Below are 21,714 nucleotides of genomic sequence, written 5' to 3'. Positions count from 1 at the left end.
AAAGTGCTGAGATTTAAACACTGTCTAAGGAATAAAGTGATAAAAAATGGCATCTGACATCCCCAGTGCATTCTTTTAAGCTGTGGATTCTAGGCATCAGCTACTGCTATAATCTTGGCAGAAAGGTAAAAAAGATCTCAGCATTACATACCTGCACTACCTGCAAGGGTCTATCCAAGAAGTCAGTTCTTAGGTGAACATCAGCTTGAGATCCACATTTTTGTAATCTGAGTAAGATTAACAGCTCATGGAGGTTATTCAGCAGCACAGGGATGATTCAGATTCTGTCAGGCCCTGTATTTATTTGTCTGAAGAAAAAATTCAGTTCCTCACCACCACCATTACCTGTCCATATACTGCATAACTACAAAACACCATAATAGCTCTCTGTAGGTATTCTTATATTCAGTGTTAGATTAGAAATACCATCTCAAATTAATTCACCAGAGAACTGTATCATTGGTTTTAGTGGAAAGTGACTTTTAGTGCCTGGTTCTACTGCACTTTAAAGCACTGTATTTGTTCTGCCCTAGGATTTACTGGATAATAAACAACAAGATATTATAGTGTGTATTTGCAACTGATAATCAGCACTGACTTCCTGATTTAAAACTACTCTGAGAAGTTCTCTCAGTTTTCTGGAAAACTCAAGGACAGCCAGAGAAAAACAAAAGAAAAAAATTCCAAAAACTTGTTCCTCTCTCAGCCTATGAAAGATTATGGTCTATAGAACATTTTCCACTCATTTTTTTTAACGCTGCATGTGACAGGGTTTTCCTCATTTCAGTGGCTTCTCTTTTGTTGTGCAGAGTCTGAAAGTCCTGAAAATGTGAATGATGGGCCAGTCTGGGCACCACAGAGTCCCTTTGCCTATCAGCTCATAATGTATTGCAACTGAATGATTCACTATCTCCAACATCTTTACCACACTACATTTTAGAATCTTATTACTGGCATGCAGCCTAATTTATTTTTTCCTTAGTTACCAAACATTATTTCTATTTGACCACTCATAGAGGAGAAAATAGAGAGAATATATGGAATGAAAATTGCAATCTCAGAAGAGCCAAAGAATTAGGTGAAGGTATCGAGTGCCTGTAGTCAGTCAAACTGCTACTTGTGGTAGTTGGTAACAATAATCCTAATAAGCTTGAAAATAACACAAACATATTGTCAGCTTGTCTTCAATTTCTTTGGTGACCAAAGACAACCAAGGTAGCATTTTTCAAGCCACTAGTTTGTAAAGAAACATGCATTGTGATACAATCATCTTGTTTTGCAGAATAACATATTTTGACAGTGTCCTTTAAAATGTAATTTTTCCCTGAATAGTTGGTACAATTATTTCTCGGTGTCATTGTCGTGGTTTTGAACCAGTAATTAACAAAAAGGGGAAAAAAGAATTATTTATCTCTTGCTGTGAGATATGGATTAAAATAAGAGCAAACCAGGCATAAAACTTAAAAGGAGTAAAGAAAGTTTATTGACAAACTACAAGGATAAGAACACCAGAATAAACTTTTAAAAAAACCTTTTCATTTCTCACTGCTCACTATTCTTTTGTTCACATGACAACAGAGACAAAAACTTCATAATTTTGATGGTTTAAATAATCTTAATTCTCTTTATAGTCTTTCCATCAGTTTCTGTAAAGAAACAGAAGTTCCTTTCTGTTAATTTATGGAGTTTTTCACAAGAAAACTATTTTTGTTATAGTTTCTCGTTTCTCTGATATCAGCTGCTCAGAGCTGCCGTTATCAAAGCCCACCCCTCCCATTCCACATCATTCTGAAATGTGTTATGGGCCATGAGTTTGAGGATAGCATTTTTAAGGATAAGTTAGTCAAAGGCAAACAGTATTTTTTATCTGTTTCTATGCGCTTCACTAGAAAACAGTTTTCTCATTGCCTCTCAAGGCTTCAAATCTCCCAGCACTTCACTATACCACAATTACTCTACTTTTTACTCAAATTTACACTTTGAACACTCTATTCCTCCTCATACTCTATCATGAATTAAAGGAGTTCTTTTCAGGACTTCATTGTCCATCTCCATAGTTTTAACAGAAAGATATTTCAGCTTAATTAAAGCATCTTCTTAATTCTCTACCTTTCTTGAAGTTTCTTTTCTTTCTTGCCACTAGTAGTTTATAAAGTCTCTTTTCATGTTGATCATTCTCCTTTTCTCTCTCTGGATGAAAAGATTAATCCGCAAGTCTCATCTGGATAAGAAAGAGTTAAAATCTTGCCCAAGCTTTTGTAGATAGTTCGGTGATTTCTGCTGAACAGGAGCTGGAGCCGTCTGCGATGGAAAGTTCCTCATAGCTGCTTTTAGAGAGCGTGGTCTCCGTCTCTGCTTGCTGCAGGCTCAGAGCTCCTTTCCTTCTTCACTCGGCAGTTTTCTAGTGAATGTAGTTACAGCAAACCCTCTAGCTGAACCAGAGATCGGGCCGAGCCCGGCCCAGCCCGACCTGGCCCGGGGCAAGCCTCATCTCCCGGCCGGGAGACGAGAGATGCGGCGGGCCCGGCCCGGCCCCCGCCCGGCCGCATGGCCTGGGCAGGGAACCGGAGGCCAGCCGGAGCTCCGCCACCCTTCACAGTCAGGAAACAAAGAACACCACAGACTTCTGGTTGTACACTTTAAGGTGGGGTTCACAAGTTGATTTTACTTTTCAATGGCTAAAACTGCTGTCAATTCTCAGCAATGACCGATAATTGGTCAGGAGAAAAGACTCCCAGGAGTCCCCAGCAACTTTAACTTCCTTAAAAGTAAACTAACCCCATGACAGTCATTTAATTACAATTGTTGCAATCAGCTTATGTTTTTCACAGTTGTACATTACTTTTTTATTTTCTCCAGAGCTAGGAACTTTGACAGTACACAAGAATATGAAGTTCCATTAAAATAAAAGAGATGCTGCAAGTCTCCAGTATTGCAGAACTGAGAAATGTGAAAAAGGGAGAGACAAAAAATCTGAAAAGATTCTAAATAAAAATAAAAATAAATACATTTATGTTGTTAATTCCCACTAATTCTAAAAAAAAATTTCCTATCATCTCTGTGTTTTTGAATAAGCAAGGCTCTTAACATTGCTTCCATAAAATACAGAATTTTTAGTAACAAATATGCATGAGACATTATATGTTGTATAGTTGATCATATTTAGCCAACAGGATAAATGCTGAAAAACATCCACGTTGTTTTCAAGTTCTACCCACTATTACTAAGTCTGCTTCCAAATTATATTGATTGTCTGGGGCTTAAACAGCTTTTACCCTGCCTTTAAAAAGATTTCAAAAGTTAGATTGAAGAAAAATAAACCAGAAATATTTCAGTTTCCCTTTTCTCAATTTTGTTAGAGGTTGGAATCACAGATGTGGTTACAGACAGAATAGAAAAAATATAGCAATGTAATATCTGTGTTTATTTAATGTCAGCAATTTACTGGTTTCAACTGGAGAGTATAAAGATATCTTCTTTAACTTTCAATATTAGAGAGGAGACCAGGGAAATGAAATAATGTTTTCCCATCTTTTAAATTATTTTTACAACACTTTTTACAACACTTCTACTCTCTAGACTTAGAAGACAGTAATGTCAATAATTATGAATTTAGCTGTATACATATACAGCAGCTGTATACATAGATCTAGTATACATGTACAGCATGTGTACTAGATGTATAGCAGCTGCATAGCAGCTATATTGACTTTTCAGAAGTGATCTTTTTTCCTTTCTCATTTACTACAAAAGAACATAAAGAAAGATTTTGAAAACACTATTGTTTGGAACCAGCAACTGATTAAGCCTGTAAACCAACATAAAAACATGTGGGTCATGTGATGCATGATCCTGATAGTACAGCATGATAACACAGCCATTCCCATGGGTTATTGAGAGTTCAGATTGCTGCCATAATTTAGTTGCTGGCACAGATTAGAATGAAATTACACTGCAAAGCACTGACTGTTCTCATCAGAAGTTACCAACCTAGTAAGAGGAGCACTACAGACAAGGATAAGAAAAGTGGAATTGCATCACATTACCGACAGCTTGGGTGGTGGCCCCATCTTCCTACTGATCTATTATGTTTCCACATACTAGAAGACAAAGCTAAATATGTGATGTGTCATAAACATCTAGCTCAATTAAGAGAGTCTTCTTCCTGTTAACCCTTTCCCAACACATACACATTTTTATGTGAATATTATTTATCCACCTAACTTGTATACTACAAAAATAAATAGTAGGTACTCTTTCCTCTTAACTACTCTTTTCTTTCTCTAAATGACTTTGTTTCCAGAGTGACAGAATACATTTACCTTTTCAGTAGTTTGCCTCTGTAACATGCTCAGCAGGATACACCTCTGACAAGAGACAATGTAAGCTATCCTTAATGGGCAAACACCTGTTCTGTTTATCTTTACAAAGGTAAACGGCTTGAGTGTGTAATAATTTATGTCTTGGACATATACTTCAGTTTCCTTAAACTCTTTCTATTAAACATTACACATGTTTATACTATATGCTGGGACAGAGTTAGGAGATTTTCCAGCTAGTGCACACTTGATCCTGTAAATCCAGGTGGCAGTGGAACACTCTGCAACTATATCAGCACATGTCCTGAACCAGTACAACTGCTTTCTTTGGGACATAGCACCTGCAGTGATGTGGCTTTCTGGCTTGGATAAGTTTGTGCAGACACAGCTAACCATACATTGCATTTTCATGCAATGTTCTGACACTGACTCATAATGGACCAGTGAGTGGATTGTCTTGCCTCCCCTCCTTCAGTTCTACATACATAAACTTCTAAAAACTTACCTAAATGTAATGCTAAAGTTGAATACAAGGACAGCTTTTTTCTTAACTTGACTGAATCTTGATGTGAGGTGCATACTGGAAATATCAGAAAAGTTCTGAAGGTGCATTTCCCATAGACCCATAAAAATCAGAGACATAAACGTGAGTGAAAACTAAAGTTTTCCCCTCCCAAATAAAGATAAAAATCATCAATTTTCATGTCACCATTTGGAGGTCTTTAACTGACATGGCTGTTGTTTGCCTTCCTGAGCTGTGTAATAGAGACTGAAGAAAAGCATTAAAGGTGCACATGATACAACAACTTATGTGTTTCAGCTTCTCTCATCATGGGTGGTCTATCCAGGGTAGATTAAGACTCAGAAGTTGCTGACGCCATAAAAAAAGAAGCAAGTATTGTTCAAGTTCCTTGCTTTTAAAGGGATCATTTTCCATTTTCTCATCTCAAAGGATTGCCTTTGTAGCTGTAGCAGGGGAGCATTTCATTGCTCTCACTTCTGTGTACCATTTATCTTGAGATGTCAGATGTTGTCAGGTGCATTTTCAAAGGTACAAGACGCAGAACATGGTGAAGCATCATTACTGGAAGAACATGATCTTACCAAGATATTGTGGAAATTGGAGCACATGATTGTTGCTGATGCAAAGGTCATGTCCTAACCTCTTGCTTTAGTTTATATAATGATGATTTTTTTTTCCACTTCTTGCTTTTGCTTTTTCTCCTTTTTTTTTTTTTATTTCCTTCCCCTCCTTCCTCTCCTTTTCTTAGACCTCACTTTCCAGTCTCTGATTTTTTATTTAAACATTCATTGCACCCTCTGCTAATTATTTTGTTGTTTAGTCATGGGTGCATGATTTCCATTTTGCTGCCATTAGTGTAAGTAAATTCCCATTCTCCCAGCAATTCTGTGCGGAAATAAGCATGAGCATTAATCATTTTTCAGCTCACAGACTAAGGATAATGGCACTGGCTAATAGAATAATGAAGGTAAGAACTGCAGCAGTTGTCCGGTATTATTCTAGAGTAGACAAACTTCTTGACTTGTCTTTAATTTATGAATTGTCATCTTATGAGGAAAAACTATAACATCTCCACCTACTATGTATTGCATCTTAGTAAAAATTTCTACGCCAGACTTGCTAAAAATATTTTGGTCAGTTTGATGCTGCTATTACTTTTTATCACAGTTGACACTGTCTTCAGGGCACAGCACAGCCCACTAGCACTGTGCATCTGTTAGCTCTTGTGCATTCCCCAGCTTTGGATCCACCACATATAAATTTAGGAGCCAGTTGGAAATGGAAGAAACCAGTGGAGCAGCCGAGAGCTTTCTTTCATTTGAGTCAGTATTTTAGCTGTGTTTATATTGATCCTTACAACAACAGGATCCACAAAAGAATCTCTGCAAAAAACCCAGAAGAAACCAATGTAGTAAAATTAAATTTTCAGTTACTTTTTCTTTAAAAAAATAAAATAATTTTGCCTAATTGTGCTATCTGCTTGACCATATGAAATCAAATCCCTGAAACGGCAAATATTTTCAGAATTATTTATGGAAATTAATTTTCTCCTGACAGAAATAATACCTTACATCATAGAGAGGAGCTATAAAAGCAGACTAAATCACTGGCAAACATTCTTTATCACTTTGACTAAGTAATTAAAAATTAATTTCTTGCAGAGAAAGTGGGAGAAGTGCACTTCTCCTTTGTGGGAGAGTGCATTATCTGCCTTCCCTCTTTGTGGCCTGTGGTATGAAAGCGCATTCATCAACAAGAGACACTATCATGGTGCTGCTGTGCTCCAATGGCCCCTGGTTGCAGAGCAATATCTCAGGGTTGCAAGCTGGGTGTATCATTCCTAGGTCAAGCCGTCTTGAAGTGATTGGGACACAGTGAATATGGAAACCATACTCTGAAGAAGCAGCACACAGCTGCTTCTAGTCTATATTACAGATGATTGGAATATGACAGAATATATTTATTCATACAAAAAAAAACAAACACACACACCAAAAAAAATAAACCTGAATTTTTTTTCCTGATAAAGTGGAAAAATAAATTTCTTCTCAAGGAAGGCAAAAAGGCAGAAATACATATACTTCATTAGTCCTGTCCAGGATATGTGTTTTTTAGTTAGTTGAGTTGCCAGCAGTAGTGTAGTTTTATTTCTCTGCACTGACATTTCTAATCATAGAAGGCTGGGAAAAATCTCTATGGTCATTGAGTCCAGCCATCAACCTAACTCTGCAGGTCCTCAGTCCCCCATGTCCCTAAGTGCCACATCTACATGTCTTTGGAACACTCCAGGGATAGTGATTCCACCACTTCCCTGGGGAACCTGTTCCAATTCTTGACCACCCTTTCAGTGAAGAATTTTTCCTTAATGCCCCATCTAAGCCTCCAACCATGTAACTTGAAGCTGTTTCCACTTGTCATTTGGGAGAAGAGGCCAACCCTCACCTTGCTAAAACTGCCTTTCAGGTAAGTGTAGAAAGCAGTAAGATCTCACCTAAGCCTCCTTTTCTCCAGGCTACACACCACCAGCTCCTTCAGCCACTCATTATTATGTTGCAAAATGTGGAATATGTAAAAATTTCCTTAAGAAAATATGTTCTTTGATGTTAGATCTTTGTATACTTTCAAGATTAATCCAAAAGAGATTTAATCTGTGAAACAGAGAGCAGCTAACAAGCAAGCTCTAAGTGATGTCCACGTGTTAGACAAATTAGTTGTTGTTAGAACTGCTTTGCAAAAGTTTAGAGCTTGACATGTTTCAAGATCTCAGACCTAAAGGGAGGTTAACAAAGCTTGGGAATAAGGATGTATCACTGACAGTGGACACAAGGAATGTAGAATTTACAGGCCACAAGGACATTTGGCAGAACCCCCAAGATAAGGAAGAAACTAATGAAGACAACTCAGCAATTGTGCTGAATCAGCTCCAGTTGGGTAAAAGGTAATTGGCAGCGGGTAAATTGTGACCACTGACTCAGGGCCATGGACCCAGAAGAGGAAGACTGAGTACGTGAGCTAATCAGCATGAAAAGTGAGATAATCATTAATCAACAGAAGATAGAATACTGATTATTGAGGGAACTATGTAACTTGTAGACAATACACCTTAATGCATTTGTTTGCTAAAATGTATAAACAATGGAAAGTTTTGGTAGTTGTCATGCTGGCTTTGTGGAATTGCCACCCAGCGTCCCTGCCCATGCAGAACTGTAAACACATCAAAGACCTTGACTGTGTGTGTGGTTTGGCCTCTTGAACACCGGGTGAAAAAAAACTTTTGGGACAGTTAGACTTGCGCTCCAGACCCCTCAGCAGCTCTGCTGCCCTCCTTTGGACAAGCTTCAGCCCCTCAATGTCGCTCTTGTCGTGAGGGGCTCAAAGGTGGACACACAGTTCAAGATGTGGCCTCACTAGTGCACAGGGGCTGGCCACATTTTATCTGGCAGAAACCAGGATGCCATTGGCCTTCTTGGCCACCTGGACACACACTGTTTCATGTTAAACCGCTGTCAACCCCAGGTCCTTTTCCACCTGGCCGCTGTCCAGCCACTCTGTCCCAAATCCGTGATGCTGTTGCAACCCAACGGCGGGACCCGGATGTTCAGGCCAAGGCCCAAAGGCGAGGAGAGGAAGCGCCACGGGGTTTGTGGGAGGAACCAGCGCGGTTCTGACCGAGGGGCCCGCCGCGGAGATCGCCGTCCGCCGCAGGGGAGGCGGAACCCTGGGGACGGCCCCGGTCGTCAGCCGGCGCCTGTTCCCCGCGGCCTTCCGCCGTCCCGCCGTTACCTCGGCAACGGCGCCGCCGGCGAAGCGCGCAGCCCGGGCCCGGCCGCAGGATGGTGAGGGGCAGGGGCGGTGTGGGATCGCAGGATGGTGAGGGACAGCGGGGCGGTGTGGGATCGCAGGATGGTGAGGGGCGGTGTGGGATCGCAGGATGGTGAGGGGCGGTGTGGGATCGCAGGATGGTGAGGAGCGGTGTGGGATCGCAGGATGGTAAGGGGCGGCGGGGCGGTGTGGAATCGCAGGATGGTGAGGGGCGGTGTGGGATCGCAGGATGGTGAGGGGCGGTGTGGGATCGCAGGATGGTGAGGGGCGGCGGGGCGGTGTGGGATCGCAGGATGGTGAGGGGCGGTGTGGGATCGCAGGATGGTGAGGGGCGGCGGGGCGGTGTGGGATCGCAGGATGGTGAGGGGCGGCGGGGCAGGGGACGCGACGGGGGAGGCACCGCCAAGGGAGGGCCCGCTCTGACCCAGCTCCTCTTTGCTCTCTGCCCAGATGCTCTCGCGGGCCAAGCCGGCCGTGGGGGGTACCCCGCCGCCGGGAGACAGGCGGAGGAAAAAAGGAAAGGAGGTGCCACAGCTGGAAGAACTCTTGGCCCAGAGAGACTTCACCGGCGCGATCGCCTTGCTGGAGGTGACGAGCTCCTCTTGGGAGAGTGGTATTGCAGTATCCCTGTGCCCTCAGGGCAGCGGGGCAAGAGCACCCCTTCCCCTGCCTTGTGACCCTCTCGCTCTCCTGGGGCCCTGCAGCAGCATCTATTGCTCCCCACTTCACAGAGCTGGGTTTGGCCTGTGAGGGCTGCCTGCTCCTGCCCTCCAAAGTGTGAAAGCAGCTCCATCCCAGTAGCATCCATAGCTGTCAAACCATCCGCGGTACATGATCGCCTAGTATTGCTTTGGTTATTAGTGGGGTTTCAGAAACTGTGGCAGCTGACTAAATTCTTACATTCTTTATTCTCTATAAAGTTTAAACAGCACGTGGGTGAGGAGGAGGAGGATGGCAACCTTTGGATCGGATACTGTGCATTTCATTTGGGTGACTACAAGAGAGCTCTAGAGGTAAGGTGGGGAAATCCTGCTTCCCGAGGTTGGAAATTGGGACGTTGTGGTAAAGCAATGACAACAGGAGGAAGATGGTCTGTAATAGGGAACAGCCCTGCTAGCCAGTTAAGGTACAAATGTACAGTAATAAGGCAGATGTTGTGGAAAGCAGTTTGGATTGGGAAAAAAAGGTATTTTGCCTCTCAATATGGAACTTTTTTAATGTTAGGTACTTGCTTTCTTGATACTAGGCTCAGTAGCTTAATTTGTTCTGTTGAATGTCAGTTCATGTCCTAAATCCATCATTCCATTTTTTCAGCTAGATTTCCACTGTTTCATTTTTCAGATTTAATATTGTTTCTGTCTTCATTTTGTAGCTTATCTGTGATAGGTATGAAAAAATTCTTTCTTTAAGGGTTGATGCCCGTGACCATTTAATATCCTTTATGACTCTTCTTTGCATTTTATTGTATTAGGTAATTCAATTGAATGAAGCAGTCTTTTTTTCTAAAAACATTAAGTCACTAAAATATATGTTAATTGTTCAAATATGTACATTTTAAGGCTTGTCTCTTAGAGTTCTGTTGTGTCTCTTCACTGTGAAGTGTAGCTGAAGTATAGCAGGTTTTGCAGTCTTTGGACTTTCTTTCCCCAGAATTAATATTAAAAACATGTTAAAGTATTAACAAAAGATAATAAAAAGAAAATAAATAGATTATAGAACAATGATGATATTTTCTCTCTTAGATAAATGATCACATGCACAAGATGCACACATGAGGTGAAAATTGTAAAGGTTTTAAGAAAGGCACAAGGCACTCTGCCCTTTAAAAATTGAGGAGGAAAACATCTGTTGGAGATATTAGAAATGCTCAGTTAATCAAATTGACAGTATGCACAGTATAGAATATAGAATAGCAGTACAGGACATCATGGTAAATTAATATTCATGTTTAGACTTGTGGAATTTAAATATTATGAATACAACAATCATTCACTGTAGTTAATTTACATCTAGGCATTAGATGTTAGTAGGGAGTGAAAGTATAAAAAGAAGAAAAGTGTTCATATACAAATGAAAAATAACTTGCAACTTCTTTGAAATAAATTCTGATTTTTTTAAATTCCCAGTAGATGCTTTTATAGCCAGAATAGATTTTACATGTTTCCTTCAACGAAAAGTCAACTGCTTTTTTTAAATGTTTCTAATTAGTTTTTGCATGTGGTGTTTGATTCACCACTAGGTGATGCTCTTGACTCAAGCTTTTGAAAACTGCAAAATAGTATCTTTTTCCCATTTTTCTGCCCAAGAAGGGACAATAAAAGATTTGTATGAGTGATTTGTAGTTTGATTGTTTGTGTATGTTTTGAGTGAGAGACCATAGGGCTTGTCTTTCCAGATTTAATACTGATTTTTCACACAGAGGTAAGTCCTGATAGTTTTATCCTTTTGTGGTAATGTGGGAAATGAGCCTATGCATCTCAGCCTAGTTTCTTCGGGGACAGAACACTCTAGTTTTAATTTCTAAGGCTGTAGGTCTGATTGCACCATGGAGACTGAACTGCCTTTCAGTTACCAACTTCCATTTTGAAATGTAAAATGTTGTTATCTCATCTCCTATGTTACAGAGGTGTTGTTACTGTATTCTCAAGGACAAATTCCTTGATAATCTGTATCCTTGAGACCTTAGAGCACTCTTTGGGGAGTGCCAAAAGCACTGTAAATAAAATACTATGGGTCAAAGATTCTACAGAATTCTCCGGAATGACATTGCACACAACCTAAATTATTTACATTCCTGTGTGCTCCTGCAAGTGACAACGCGTAATCTGTGTCACTATATTCATAGTTCATGGTTTGTATTCCATGTACCTGATGAGGATCTTCAGAAATCACACTGTTCAGTGCTTTTATTAATGATGATACTTTCACAGTGAGCCAAGCATGTTGGTTGCATAGCAAATTTTGGAGAAGCTTGGGAATTGTGGTGAGGTGGCCATTATGCACCATGGGGAGAAATGGGGAAGAAGTGAGAAACACACAGATGTCCAGCTCCAGAAAGCAAAATTTCTGTCACATTCATGTGAGAGAATTCACATTTTCTTATCACAGGTACCCCAACAACAGTTAGGTATCCTCTAGGTAGTGCACTAACCTCAGCCTCACTAGGGTCACAGTTTCCCTTAACATCAGCTGCCTTTCTCAAAGGTTATGCCACTGACACTGGTCTGGTGGGATCGTCCCTACTGCTGTACCCCAGTTTACAAATGGTATTGCAATGGGATTGACTCTTCATGGTGCAGTTCTTTCTTGGAGACTGACTAGCTTCCTTCATGGATAAACTTATTTTTACGGAGTAGCTTATGTCTTCCTGGCATCATATGGCAAGCAAGGCTTCCCTAGAATATGGCGACATCTAATTAGTTTCCTGGAATCTCCCACATCTAGTATCCATAATGGGGAAAAACCCATCTGTCTTTCTGCAGCAACTGCCATTTGTTCATAGCTCTAATCTGAAATCTTCTGAAAAATTTCTCAGTGTCGCCAAAGAACTAGAACATTAGGCCAGTTATTCTGTTTCTGAGCTGCCTGGTCTTACACATTGAAGCAGCTGGGGCCTTAAGAAAGTGAGGGTTTATTATTATTATTTTATGTATCTATATATCTATATATATCTATATATGTATACATATAGATAGATGATAGATAGATAGATAGATAGATAGATAGATAGATAGATAGATAGATAGATAGATAGATATGTATATAGACAAGTATATTTTAAAAAATTTATGAGACAATTGACACAGGCAGATGCACTTCTTGGTTGGATTCAAGAACAAGTTTCACACTTGCAGTCTGTACTCTCTCCCTCTAGGCACACAGGATGCTGGCATGGTGCAGCTGCTGAACATGGTAATGCCATTTTGGTCCATCAGCTGCACACATGAGAGCAAAGAATGATCCCTGGGCCAGAGCCTTCAGTGCACTACTTCTGTCAAAATCCTAAACCTACATACAGCCAGTGACAGTCTCTCCAATCTGCCACCTTTCTCCTGGCAGAGAAGTTGGAGCCATTCCACCATTTCACTGAACAGGACCTCCTGCCGGCTTGGCTCAGAGTAATTTTAGTCAAATAGTAAATCATGGAAAGAGCAGAGCTGTACTAGGTAATTGTTCATCCATGAGCAGTATCTGGTTGTGCTTGAGCAGTTCTGTGGGAAGTGTGAGAATACAGGTACACTCCTGTTCCTGACAGCTGAAGATAGAAAGTGACATGTGGATTTTTTAGTTCTGGGAGTTCTCTAGGCCTTTCTATCATGACTGTAGCCAGGTTACAATAAGTATCTCATTTGAGCACCTGCGGAGCAGCCATTATGTGTTGGCTTGTTTATTGGCTGTTCAGCATCTGTGTTCATGGGCTTGGGGAATCCAGACAAGTAATAAGGGCATTGAGCTGGCCCTCCACATTGTCAGTATGTGTCCATAGTTGTAGGCAATCAACCTGGCAGCCTGCTTTTGAGGAAAACTGCTTGTGTCTAGTGATAGAGGCATGAGGAAGAAGAGAGTAAAATAACAAGGGGTTGTTAATGGAGCTGGATGGCAGAAGTATGCCACAGGTTGGCTCTTAGGCCAGGTTTGAGAGTATTTAGGTGTTTTTTGTGTTTGTTGGTTTATTTGGGAAGGAGGGGGGAAAGTTCTTGTGAAGTAGTCTTTGGGAGACTGATGTTGAATGGCTTCCAGTGAGGAAGAGTGCAATAGCACATAGTCCAGGCACATGGCTCAGAACTATAGGATAAGGAGCACTAATAGTCCTAATTTTTATTTACTGTTTCCATAGATTCACATTGGTACTGCTAGAAAATTCTATGTATTGCTTGCTTTGAATGGCCAAGCCAGAACATGACTTGTGTTTATGCACTTTGTCTTTTCTAATTGTGCTGCCTGAAGTCAAAAGAGGCCTTTGGGTGCATTTAATCTGAATGAATTTTGAAAGATTCCAGATGGTCCCAATAAACAGCAGTGGCCTATCTCTCAGAGCTCCATGACAGGCCTACATCAAGATTAAGCTGGCCCCAGTAGGAAAGGTTGGCCCCTATGTAAATGTTTTCTTTTAAAAAATTATTATTGTTATTATTAATAATAGTATTGTTATTATTTTAATAATATTATAATTGTTATTAATATAAATAATAATTATAATAATTAATAATAATGTAATATTTATTTATTGAAAATGTTGTTGGACAGCTAGTCCCTGAAATACAAGCAAGACTGAGCTGGCTTTTAAGGGTGCTCCTTACCAGTATCTTCTCTGTTTGAGAGTGCAGTTTACTTTTATTTGGCAACAAAAAAGTAATTCATTATGCTTGCAAATGCTAACCTTATTGTTGCCAGGATGTTTGTGATCTTGGGATTTGCTGCTCTATTGGGCATGGCTTATTTTATCTCGTGCTGTAAATATATATCTGTCCTTTTCCCCAGAGGTAAGAAGTCTCCCACCCACAGGGTCTCAATCTGCTAAACTTTCCCTATGTAGAGGGGACTTCCAATTCACATGTTTGGAGAACAAGTACAGAGTCAGTAAGGGGCTGATTTGCTGGGAGGGATGAGCGGCTTGCAGTGATGTGGAGTACATGGATGACATTCCTTCAGCAGGTCTTGTGAGAACCTTATGTGACCCTGCCTGCTTTGCATTATACTGCCTGTCTCCATGGCTGGATGAAGAGCAGGAGCACAAGCAGCAGGCACTTCCATTGGGAATTCCAAGGATGGTACTTCCTTGAAATTTATCAGAGCTGTGACATAGGAAAAAAATGGCATTTAGAGGTCTCCATGCCTCTGTTTTTAGTACCTGTTGTTGCCCTGACAAAAGATGCTTATCCTTAGCATCCATAATTGTTAAGTGGCTGTAAAGTTTTTTTGTTTAAAAGAAGCAGATTGAAAGATTGATCTGTTAAGTTTTTGCTGTTTTCACAAAGAATAAGAAATGAAGCAGTTTGTGTGGCAGAGTTAAAGGATATGTAATGAATGTGGATGTATAAAAAATATCAGAATTTATTATTTAGTGCCTTTATATAGCTGTTGGCTGTAAATCTTAAAATGGGGAATGGTAAAGTTAGGAACAGATTATTAATATTTACTTCAAATTATTAATCTTCTTCTATAAGAAAATCTTGAATATGCCAAATACCAATTTATAGGCTTGCATTTTAATGCAGTGGTCTCCAATTAATTTTGCTTTTTGTACCCCTATTAGTAAAAAATTTTTGAGTACACACCCCCAATGTATATACACATATCTATACATTTATAAATTATATACATGTACCACTCTACTAATATGCAATTATAAAAAATACACAAAAATAGGAACTAAAAAGAGGATGTGATAAAATTAAACACTATTTTAAAATACTTATTTTAGTTATTAGTAGTACAAAAAAATTTTCTTCCTGCACTTGATGTTATTATATTGCATAACCTCAGACTTAACACACACTTTCACAGGTTTATTATACACTAAGACACCACCTACAGGTTTACAAAAATACATTTAGCAGTAAGTGCTCACAAAGAGATATCCCTGGTGCTTATGGCTGCCAGGCTTTGACTGGAGGAGAACTTAGCAACAGAAACTGGTTATATTGATGCCTTTATAACTTACATATATTGGGGCTTATATATGTAAATAATATTTTTATAATAATATATTTACAATACAAGTGTGTTTTATATCTCTGTAACTTCAATGTTGACAGGAATTGCACTTATATGTGATGATTTATGGCACTGCTTGTCCCTGTGGTCTGTTATATTGCTGTAAACAAAAAAGTAGGGACATAGCTTAAAATATAATAGTTTTGTTGTAAGGACTGTAATGGTTTGATCCCAGTAATTTAATGATACATTGTAAAATTGTGGAAGAAGGAATGATATTTAATACAAGTATGTGTTATTACTCACTTTTTAAACATCAACCCTCTGTTCTGTTACAGGAATATGAGGCTTTAACCAAGCAACCAACTTGCAATCCAGATGTTTGGGTGAACCTTGCCTGTACATACTTCCTTCTGGGGATGTACACACAAGCAGAGCAAGCCGCTTTGAAAGGTAAGATGTATGCTTTTGTTGGAAAAGACTGCTTATTGATTTGAACACTTAAAGTAATTTCCAGACAAAGTATGCAGTAAAGGATTTTGAGCAAAGTTTTTTGGGTTTGGGATTTTGTTTGGGGGCTAATTAATTTTAACTTTCATTTAACAGGAGAATTATGATGCAGTTTCCTTCCTAAAAATACCTTGGGCATATGGAGCAGCTGGAACTAACAGAAGCATCTGGAAAATAATTTCTCTTATCAATTTTAAATATAAAACCCAGCATATGCCAATCAGCAACAAAAGGTTACATTTCTTTTGACTGATTCTGTGTCCCTCAGCCAGCACAGATGAAGCAGATTAAGCCAGTGAAATTATAAAAAAATAAGCATCTGAGAGAATTCAGCATTCTCCCTGATGAAGACAAGAGCTCTGTTTACGTAGTTTGAGTGAATTAGTAGGTGGTCTCGTTGCCTTGTAAGTCACATGTTAGGTACCTGATTCTTCAAGGCATGGAGCTCAATAGTCACATTATTACAGTTCTACTTTAATCTGAACATGCATGGGATCATTTAAAGTGAAGGAATGGAAATTAGATTCCAGGGAAATTTTTACTGCCTAAAAATGTTTCTGTAGTTTAATTTTGTTGTCCATCACTTTTTATGTATCTTAGTGATTTATATTGTTTTCTATAACCATAGTATCTCAGTGCTTTTTAAGTAGAATTAGTAGTAATGATATCTCACTCAACTTATGACTCTTGCCTTCTTAGGGGAAAACTCTTACTGAAGGATGATTTTCTCCTTTCTTTCATTAGTCTTCTTGTCTTGGGCTGAAAACAGGGTAGGAAGAAAATAATCAAGTACTTTCTTCTGCTGCAAAGGAGAGCCTTCCAAAAGGACAGCTTTGTAGCATTTTTTAAAAATAATTAGGTTCCCATATCCCTTTAAAATCCCTGTAAAGATCATGCTGCACTTGAATCCCACAACTGGAAATGTTTTTTTTATTTTCAGTTGTAAAAAATCTCATGCAAAGCTTTGTGATTTGTATTGTTCAAGAGGTTTGTAAATTTCTAATATTTACAAATAATTTAGTCTTTAATGTACCAAAAAGTTGAGCTTTGGAGATTGCAACGTAGGACTTGAAGTGAATCTAAAAATAAACGGGCAATAGAGCTTTGAGGTGTCACTGTGACCTATAGCATGGAGGAAGCAAGCAGCTGCATACTGTACGAGTTGGAGCCATTGTCACCAGCTTCACGTCTTGTGAGTTACAGTAATCCATTCTAGAGATGACATATACACAGCTGGGCATGCACATTTATTAACTGTGAGCTGGAGGAGTGGGAAGGTTAATGTTTGTCATGCCCCTTCAGATTAATTAATAGTAGTATGGTGAGTGGCAGAGGAAGGGGTGCAGTTAGTGGTATTTGGGTGCTGGAGGCAAGAGTAGGAATATTAAGAAAGCAAGGGTGGGAGGCAGTGTACCTGAAGGAAAATAAGAAAATAACTGAGTGGTCACATTAGTTCAGTTCTTCATTTCATGTAATTCTTTAAGATGGACAGCATGCCAGTTTTTATAATGAAGTGCTAAACTTTTCTTATGTGTACTGTAATCCTTGATTTCTGGCTACTTAACCTTGGTGAGGAAGCAGTCACAGCTGAGGATTTGTAGCACTTGTCCTTTCTCCACTGAAAGCTTCCAAGTGTGGTATATCTCCCTTTCAATCATTCTTATATTGAGTTTAAACCTTTTTATTTTTCTTAAGTCAGATGCTCTTTTAGGTTTTTTTTATCAATTTAGGATTGCATCAGTGGTGGCTGCTTGCAATATATTGCTGACAGCTGAGACCATATAATCTTGTGCTCTCTTCCATGGTTTTGCAAAGATCTTGAAAGAGCAAAATACTTCCTTTGAACAGGTAAAGTCTCTAGAAAAGCACCATTTATCCAAACTGCCTTGAATACCACTGAAAAAATGATAGGTAGTGTTAATATTGGGCTGCTTACTATTACTAATTTGGGATTATTTTGCCTGAATTCTTGTATAGTACATGCTGTTTATTGCTGCATTATGTTAAACCTCTGCAGGTAGCATACTGCTAAAACAAATGAAGGACAACTAATTTAGTTTCAGCTATAGTTCTAAGTTTCTACAGTGACAGAATCTCTGTGTGAAAGGGAACATCAGTATCAGCTAGCTTTCTGGAATAGGTTTTCCACACAAACATGTAAGTATCTTGAAATCAAGTCCTTTCTTGCTATATACTGTTGCTGTTGCTTAAGGAAATTATTGTTAACCATCATTCCATTAATGAGGAAAAATTTGCAGGATACTTAAAATTCAGGAAACTATCACTAAAAAGCATGAGGTGATTAATGGATTCATATATAGTCCACAATCTCTTGTGGGGCAAGAGATTATTTTATAATAAAGAGGTATATAAAATATGTCTATTTCTTATATCTATATAAGATAAAAAAGAGATTTATTTCTCTGCTCTGCTCTAGTGACACCCTACATGAAGTGCTGCATCCAGCTCTGGAGTCCCCAGCGTATTAAGGACATGGACCTGTTGGAGCCAGTCCAACAATGATGAGAGGGGTGGAACACCTTTCCTACAAGGAAAGGCAAAGAGAATTCGATTTTTCAGCTTGGAGAACAGAAGGCTTCAGGGAGACCTCACTGAGGCCTTCCAGTACCTAGATAAGGCTTACAGGAGAGCTTAACAGGAACCATTAACATAGGTGTGTAGTGATAGGACAAGGAGGAATGGCTTTTAACTGAAAGAGAGTAGGTGTAGATTAGATACAAGGAAGAAATTCTTCACTGTGAGGGTGGTGAGGGGTTGCCTAGAGAAGTTCCATCTCTGGCAGTGTTCAAAGTCAGGCTGAATAGGGCCTTGAGCAACCTGGTCTAGTGGAAAGTGTTCATGACTACGGCAGGGAGGTTGGAATTAAATATCTTTAAGGTCCTTTCCAGTCTAAAGCCATTCTGTGATTTTATGATTCTCTCAGGAAAGAATGAGTCTGAATATCAAAAGTCATATAAAAAAGAATTACTGCAAATATAACCTAAGAAGTAGAGCAAAAAAGCAATAAAGAAAAATCCCTCCTTGAAGGTTTTTCATTACAATTGTATTTTACCTCCTCTAGGCTTTCTTCCAAATTCCTTTCAGATATTTCTGGCTTCTCCTTTTCCCCTGTTGTCCGCTCACATTGCAGTTACTAATGTTCCTAATTCTGAGGTGAAGGTAGAGTTACTTCCAAGTCAGCTACTGTTGTTTTGTAGTCGTCATATAGTGAAGCTGCCAAGTGATGCTTTGCTGGCTCCTTTTGTATCTGTGTTCTCATACATTGGCTGAAAATATGTTTCCTGTGCTGTGGGTAGCCAATCTTGTCTTGAGAGAATGAGCCTTAAACTATTGATCTTGATTTAGTATACAGTAATAACAAGAAATTATTATTTTTTTCATTATAAAAACTAAAACACTTATGTTGCATTCACAGTTCCTGTGCCTTGCAAAGGCCAAAGAACAGAAACTCAGTCTGGCACATTTGGACTGTGATCCTGGCAGTCATAGTGCTCTCAGAAGCTGTTGGCTTGCATTAAGAAAGAAACTAAGAACTAAAGCATAAGAACTAAAATTGTTCTTTTAAACCACAAAATGTGCACATAAGTGGGGCTGCAGTTAAGTCTGTTATGAAAAACAGTCTTTTCAGGATAAATGGAATCTTAGAATTAAATTTAAGATTGATGCACAAACAGGGTTGTATTGCTGAACCATTCATTAAAGTTGGGGTCTTTTTTAATTCCTTCCAATTTTTGATGGGAAAAGCTTTCTGATTACTTTGCTTCTTCATATCTCTGCATGTGTCAGATCTGAATGTGGTTTAACTGAACAGAGAACTCATTTTGCAACCTATATTAAAAGGAGCAATACTGTACAAAAGCAGAACAGAGATGGGTTAGTAAGAACAATGACATTTTCCAAACCAGTTTCCAAACCACCATTATTTGTGAAATGTTTTTCAGGTGTGAAATAGTTATCACCAATTAAAATGTTCAGATAAAAGCAGGCACAGAACAGTTACTGGGTTTTCCTTTTCTTAGGGTTGCATGTTCACCTACATGATTTTATCTGCCTTGTTGCTTGTGCTCTGTTTCTTGAGAACAGTAGTTATTTTTGGTGCATTTTAGCTGAGGTTTCAAACCAGCTGTTTCATATATGAAACTCTCCACAAGTGAAAATATCACATGTTTAAACTCTAAAAGCTACTAACCGTATTTTCTTGTTTTGTTTTTTTAAGTATAGTGGAAGCTACAGCCCAGGAGTAATTAATTTGATGATCTTTAATTTACTGTACTTTAATTTCAGTATGACAGAAATTAAATGTGTGCGAGTTGCAAGTAACTGAACATAACTGAACTGTCATTTAAGTTTTGTGGGAATGGGAAAATTTCAGTGAATATCCACTGTAAATTTCATTCAAGAAAATTGTACAGTTGAGCTGTTCAAGTGTGTGTAAGTGTAAACCTCACTACTGGACCATGGGGGTTTTTTTAACATTTTTCCCATTCTCTTTCATTTTCCCTTCCACCAGCGAAACTTTGGTTTTGAGTTACAGAGGGCTTCATTCACCTACTATGTTCAGATGAGCAGAGTGTTGTTTCTCAGGGACAAGGAGAAAACTGTTTTCCTCTGGTCATGTTTTCTGCTGTCATGATGGAGCCTTCTAAGCCCTGCTCCGTTCTTACCAGCTCCTGCTACGTGTGTTTAACATGTGTTCTATGCCTGTTGATGTATGAAGGGCTGCTATAGAATATGTAGTATGTGCTAGATGAGATTTGTTAATGCTGGATGCACTAACAAATAAGATAAGTGCCTTGCACTCTTATGAGAGAGCACAAATGCCAGATTGTCCATGTGTGTATTTCATCATCCTTTTAGTGCCTGAGACAGCCATATAGAACCCACCAAGAGTCTGAGCTGCCATTTCTAGTGAGTTTGATGTTTTGTTTTATAATTAGTGAAGACATTTTCTACTGTGTCTTCATTCTTACTCTAGTTGCTTACTATATTTTAAGAAATACTTCAGTAGGTGCCTGTCAGTGTCAGCACATAAAAATATACAGAACACTTTTAAGATCTATGACAGCTATGACGCTAGTGCTTGGGAAAAGAGCATTGATCACGGTAAAATTTCTGGCAAAGGAGTATCAGTGCATTTCCTAGGTAGAAAGAGATATATCCTGACCAACTACTTCAATGCTTGAGTACAAGGCTAGTACTAGACCTGGAGCAGGCTCTAGTTTGTTGCCATGCAGCATTGTAATCATGCACATTGTGATCCCAAGATTGTTTAGTACTGATTTTAACCAAAAAAAAAAAAAATTGTAGTTATTGTCTCGAAAAAGTAGAACAGGAAAAGAAGATTGTGCTTCCTTGTAGCGTTAATAGATCAGTGACAATGAAATTCAGTAGCAGCAGAGAGTAATAAAAGAGCAAACTAATGTCCCTTAAATGTCCCTTAAAAATCATTATCTCTGATGAGACAATTGTATCACTTCCTGCTCCAGTGATTGACAACATCTTTATCCAATATTCATGATCCCATTTTTTCTGAAAACTAATCTGACCTTGTTCATATGTTTCCTTGTCTTCCTCAAAGAATGCATTTGGCACCAAGAGAAAATAAACTGCTGATGTTGAATGTTTCCATATTTCTGCCTACTGTATTGACAGGGCTATATTTGTGTGGGGTTACAAGCAATTTATTTTAAAGAATATCAGATAGCTAGTACTATGTAATATCTTATGAACCAGGACACTTTTCCACCCTCCATATATCCATGCACACCATCAAAACTCAGATTTCATATTTCGCTTGGTTTTAGGTGTTAAATAATGTGGGCTAACCCTCTAGCTTTTACCAAGAAGTAAATAATAATTTTG

General features: G+C 39.0%; 1 protein-coding gene across 2 annotated transcripts in view; it reads left to right on the top strand.

The window, feature by feature from the left end:
• Positions 1 to 8,473: 8,473 nt before the first annotated feature.
• The window catches only part of LOC131592265 (intraflagellar transport protein 56), a 50,526-nt gene continuing 37,285 nt past the window's right edge, over positions 8,474 to 21,714 (top strand). The window contains exons 1-4 of one of the 2 annotated variants that reach the window (XM_058863667.1): positions 8,474 to 8,678; positions 9,115 to 9,252; positions 9,585 to 9,677; positions 15,660 to 15,774. In XM_058863667.1, coding sequence (XP_058719650.1) covers positions 8,676 to 8,678; positions 9,115 to 9,252; positions 9,585 to 9,677; positions 15,660 to 15,774 — 349 coding nt within the window. In that variant the 5' untranslated portion in view covers positions 8,474 to 8,675. Of the gene's footprint in view, positions 8,679 to 9,114; positions 9,253 to 9,584; positions 9,678 to 15,659; positions 15,775 to 21,714 lie in introns of those variants that run through there. The other variant, XM_058863668.1, reaches the window with a different exon arrangement.

This window comes from Poecile atricapillus, chromosome W (assembly GCF_030490865.1).
Source record: "Poecile atricapillus isolate bPoeAtr1 chromosome W, bPoeAtr1.hap1, whole genome shotgun sequence".
Classification (NCBI taxonomy): domain Eukaryota; kingdom Metazoa; phylum Chordata; class Aves; order Passeriformes; family Paridae; genus Poecile; species Poecile atricapillus.
The sequence above is the reverse complement of the archived record's forward strand: the minus strand, read 5'-3'. Positions and strand labels throughout refer to the sequence as shown.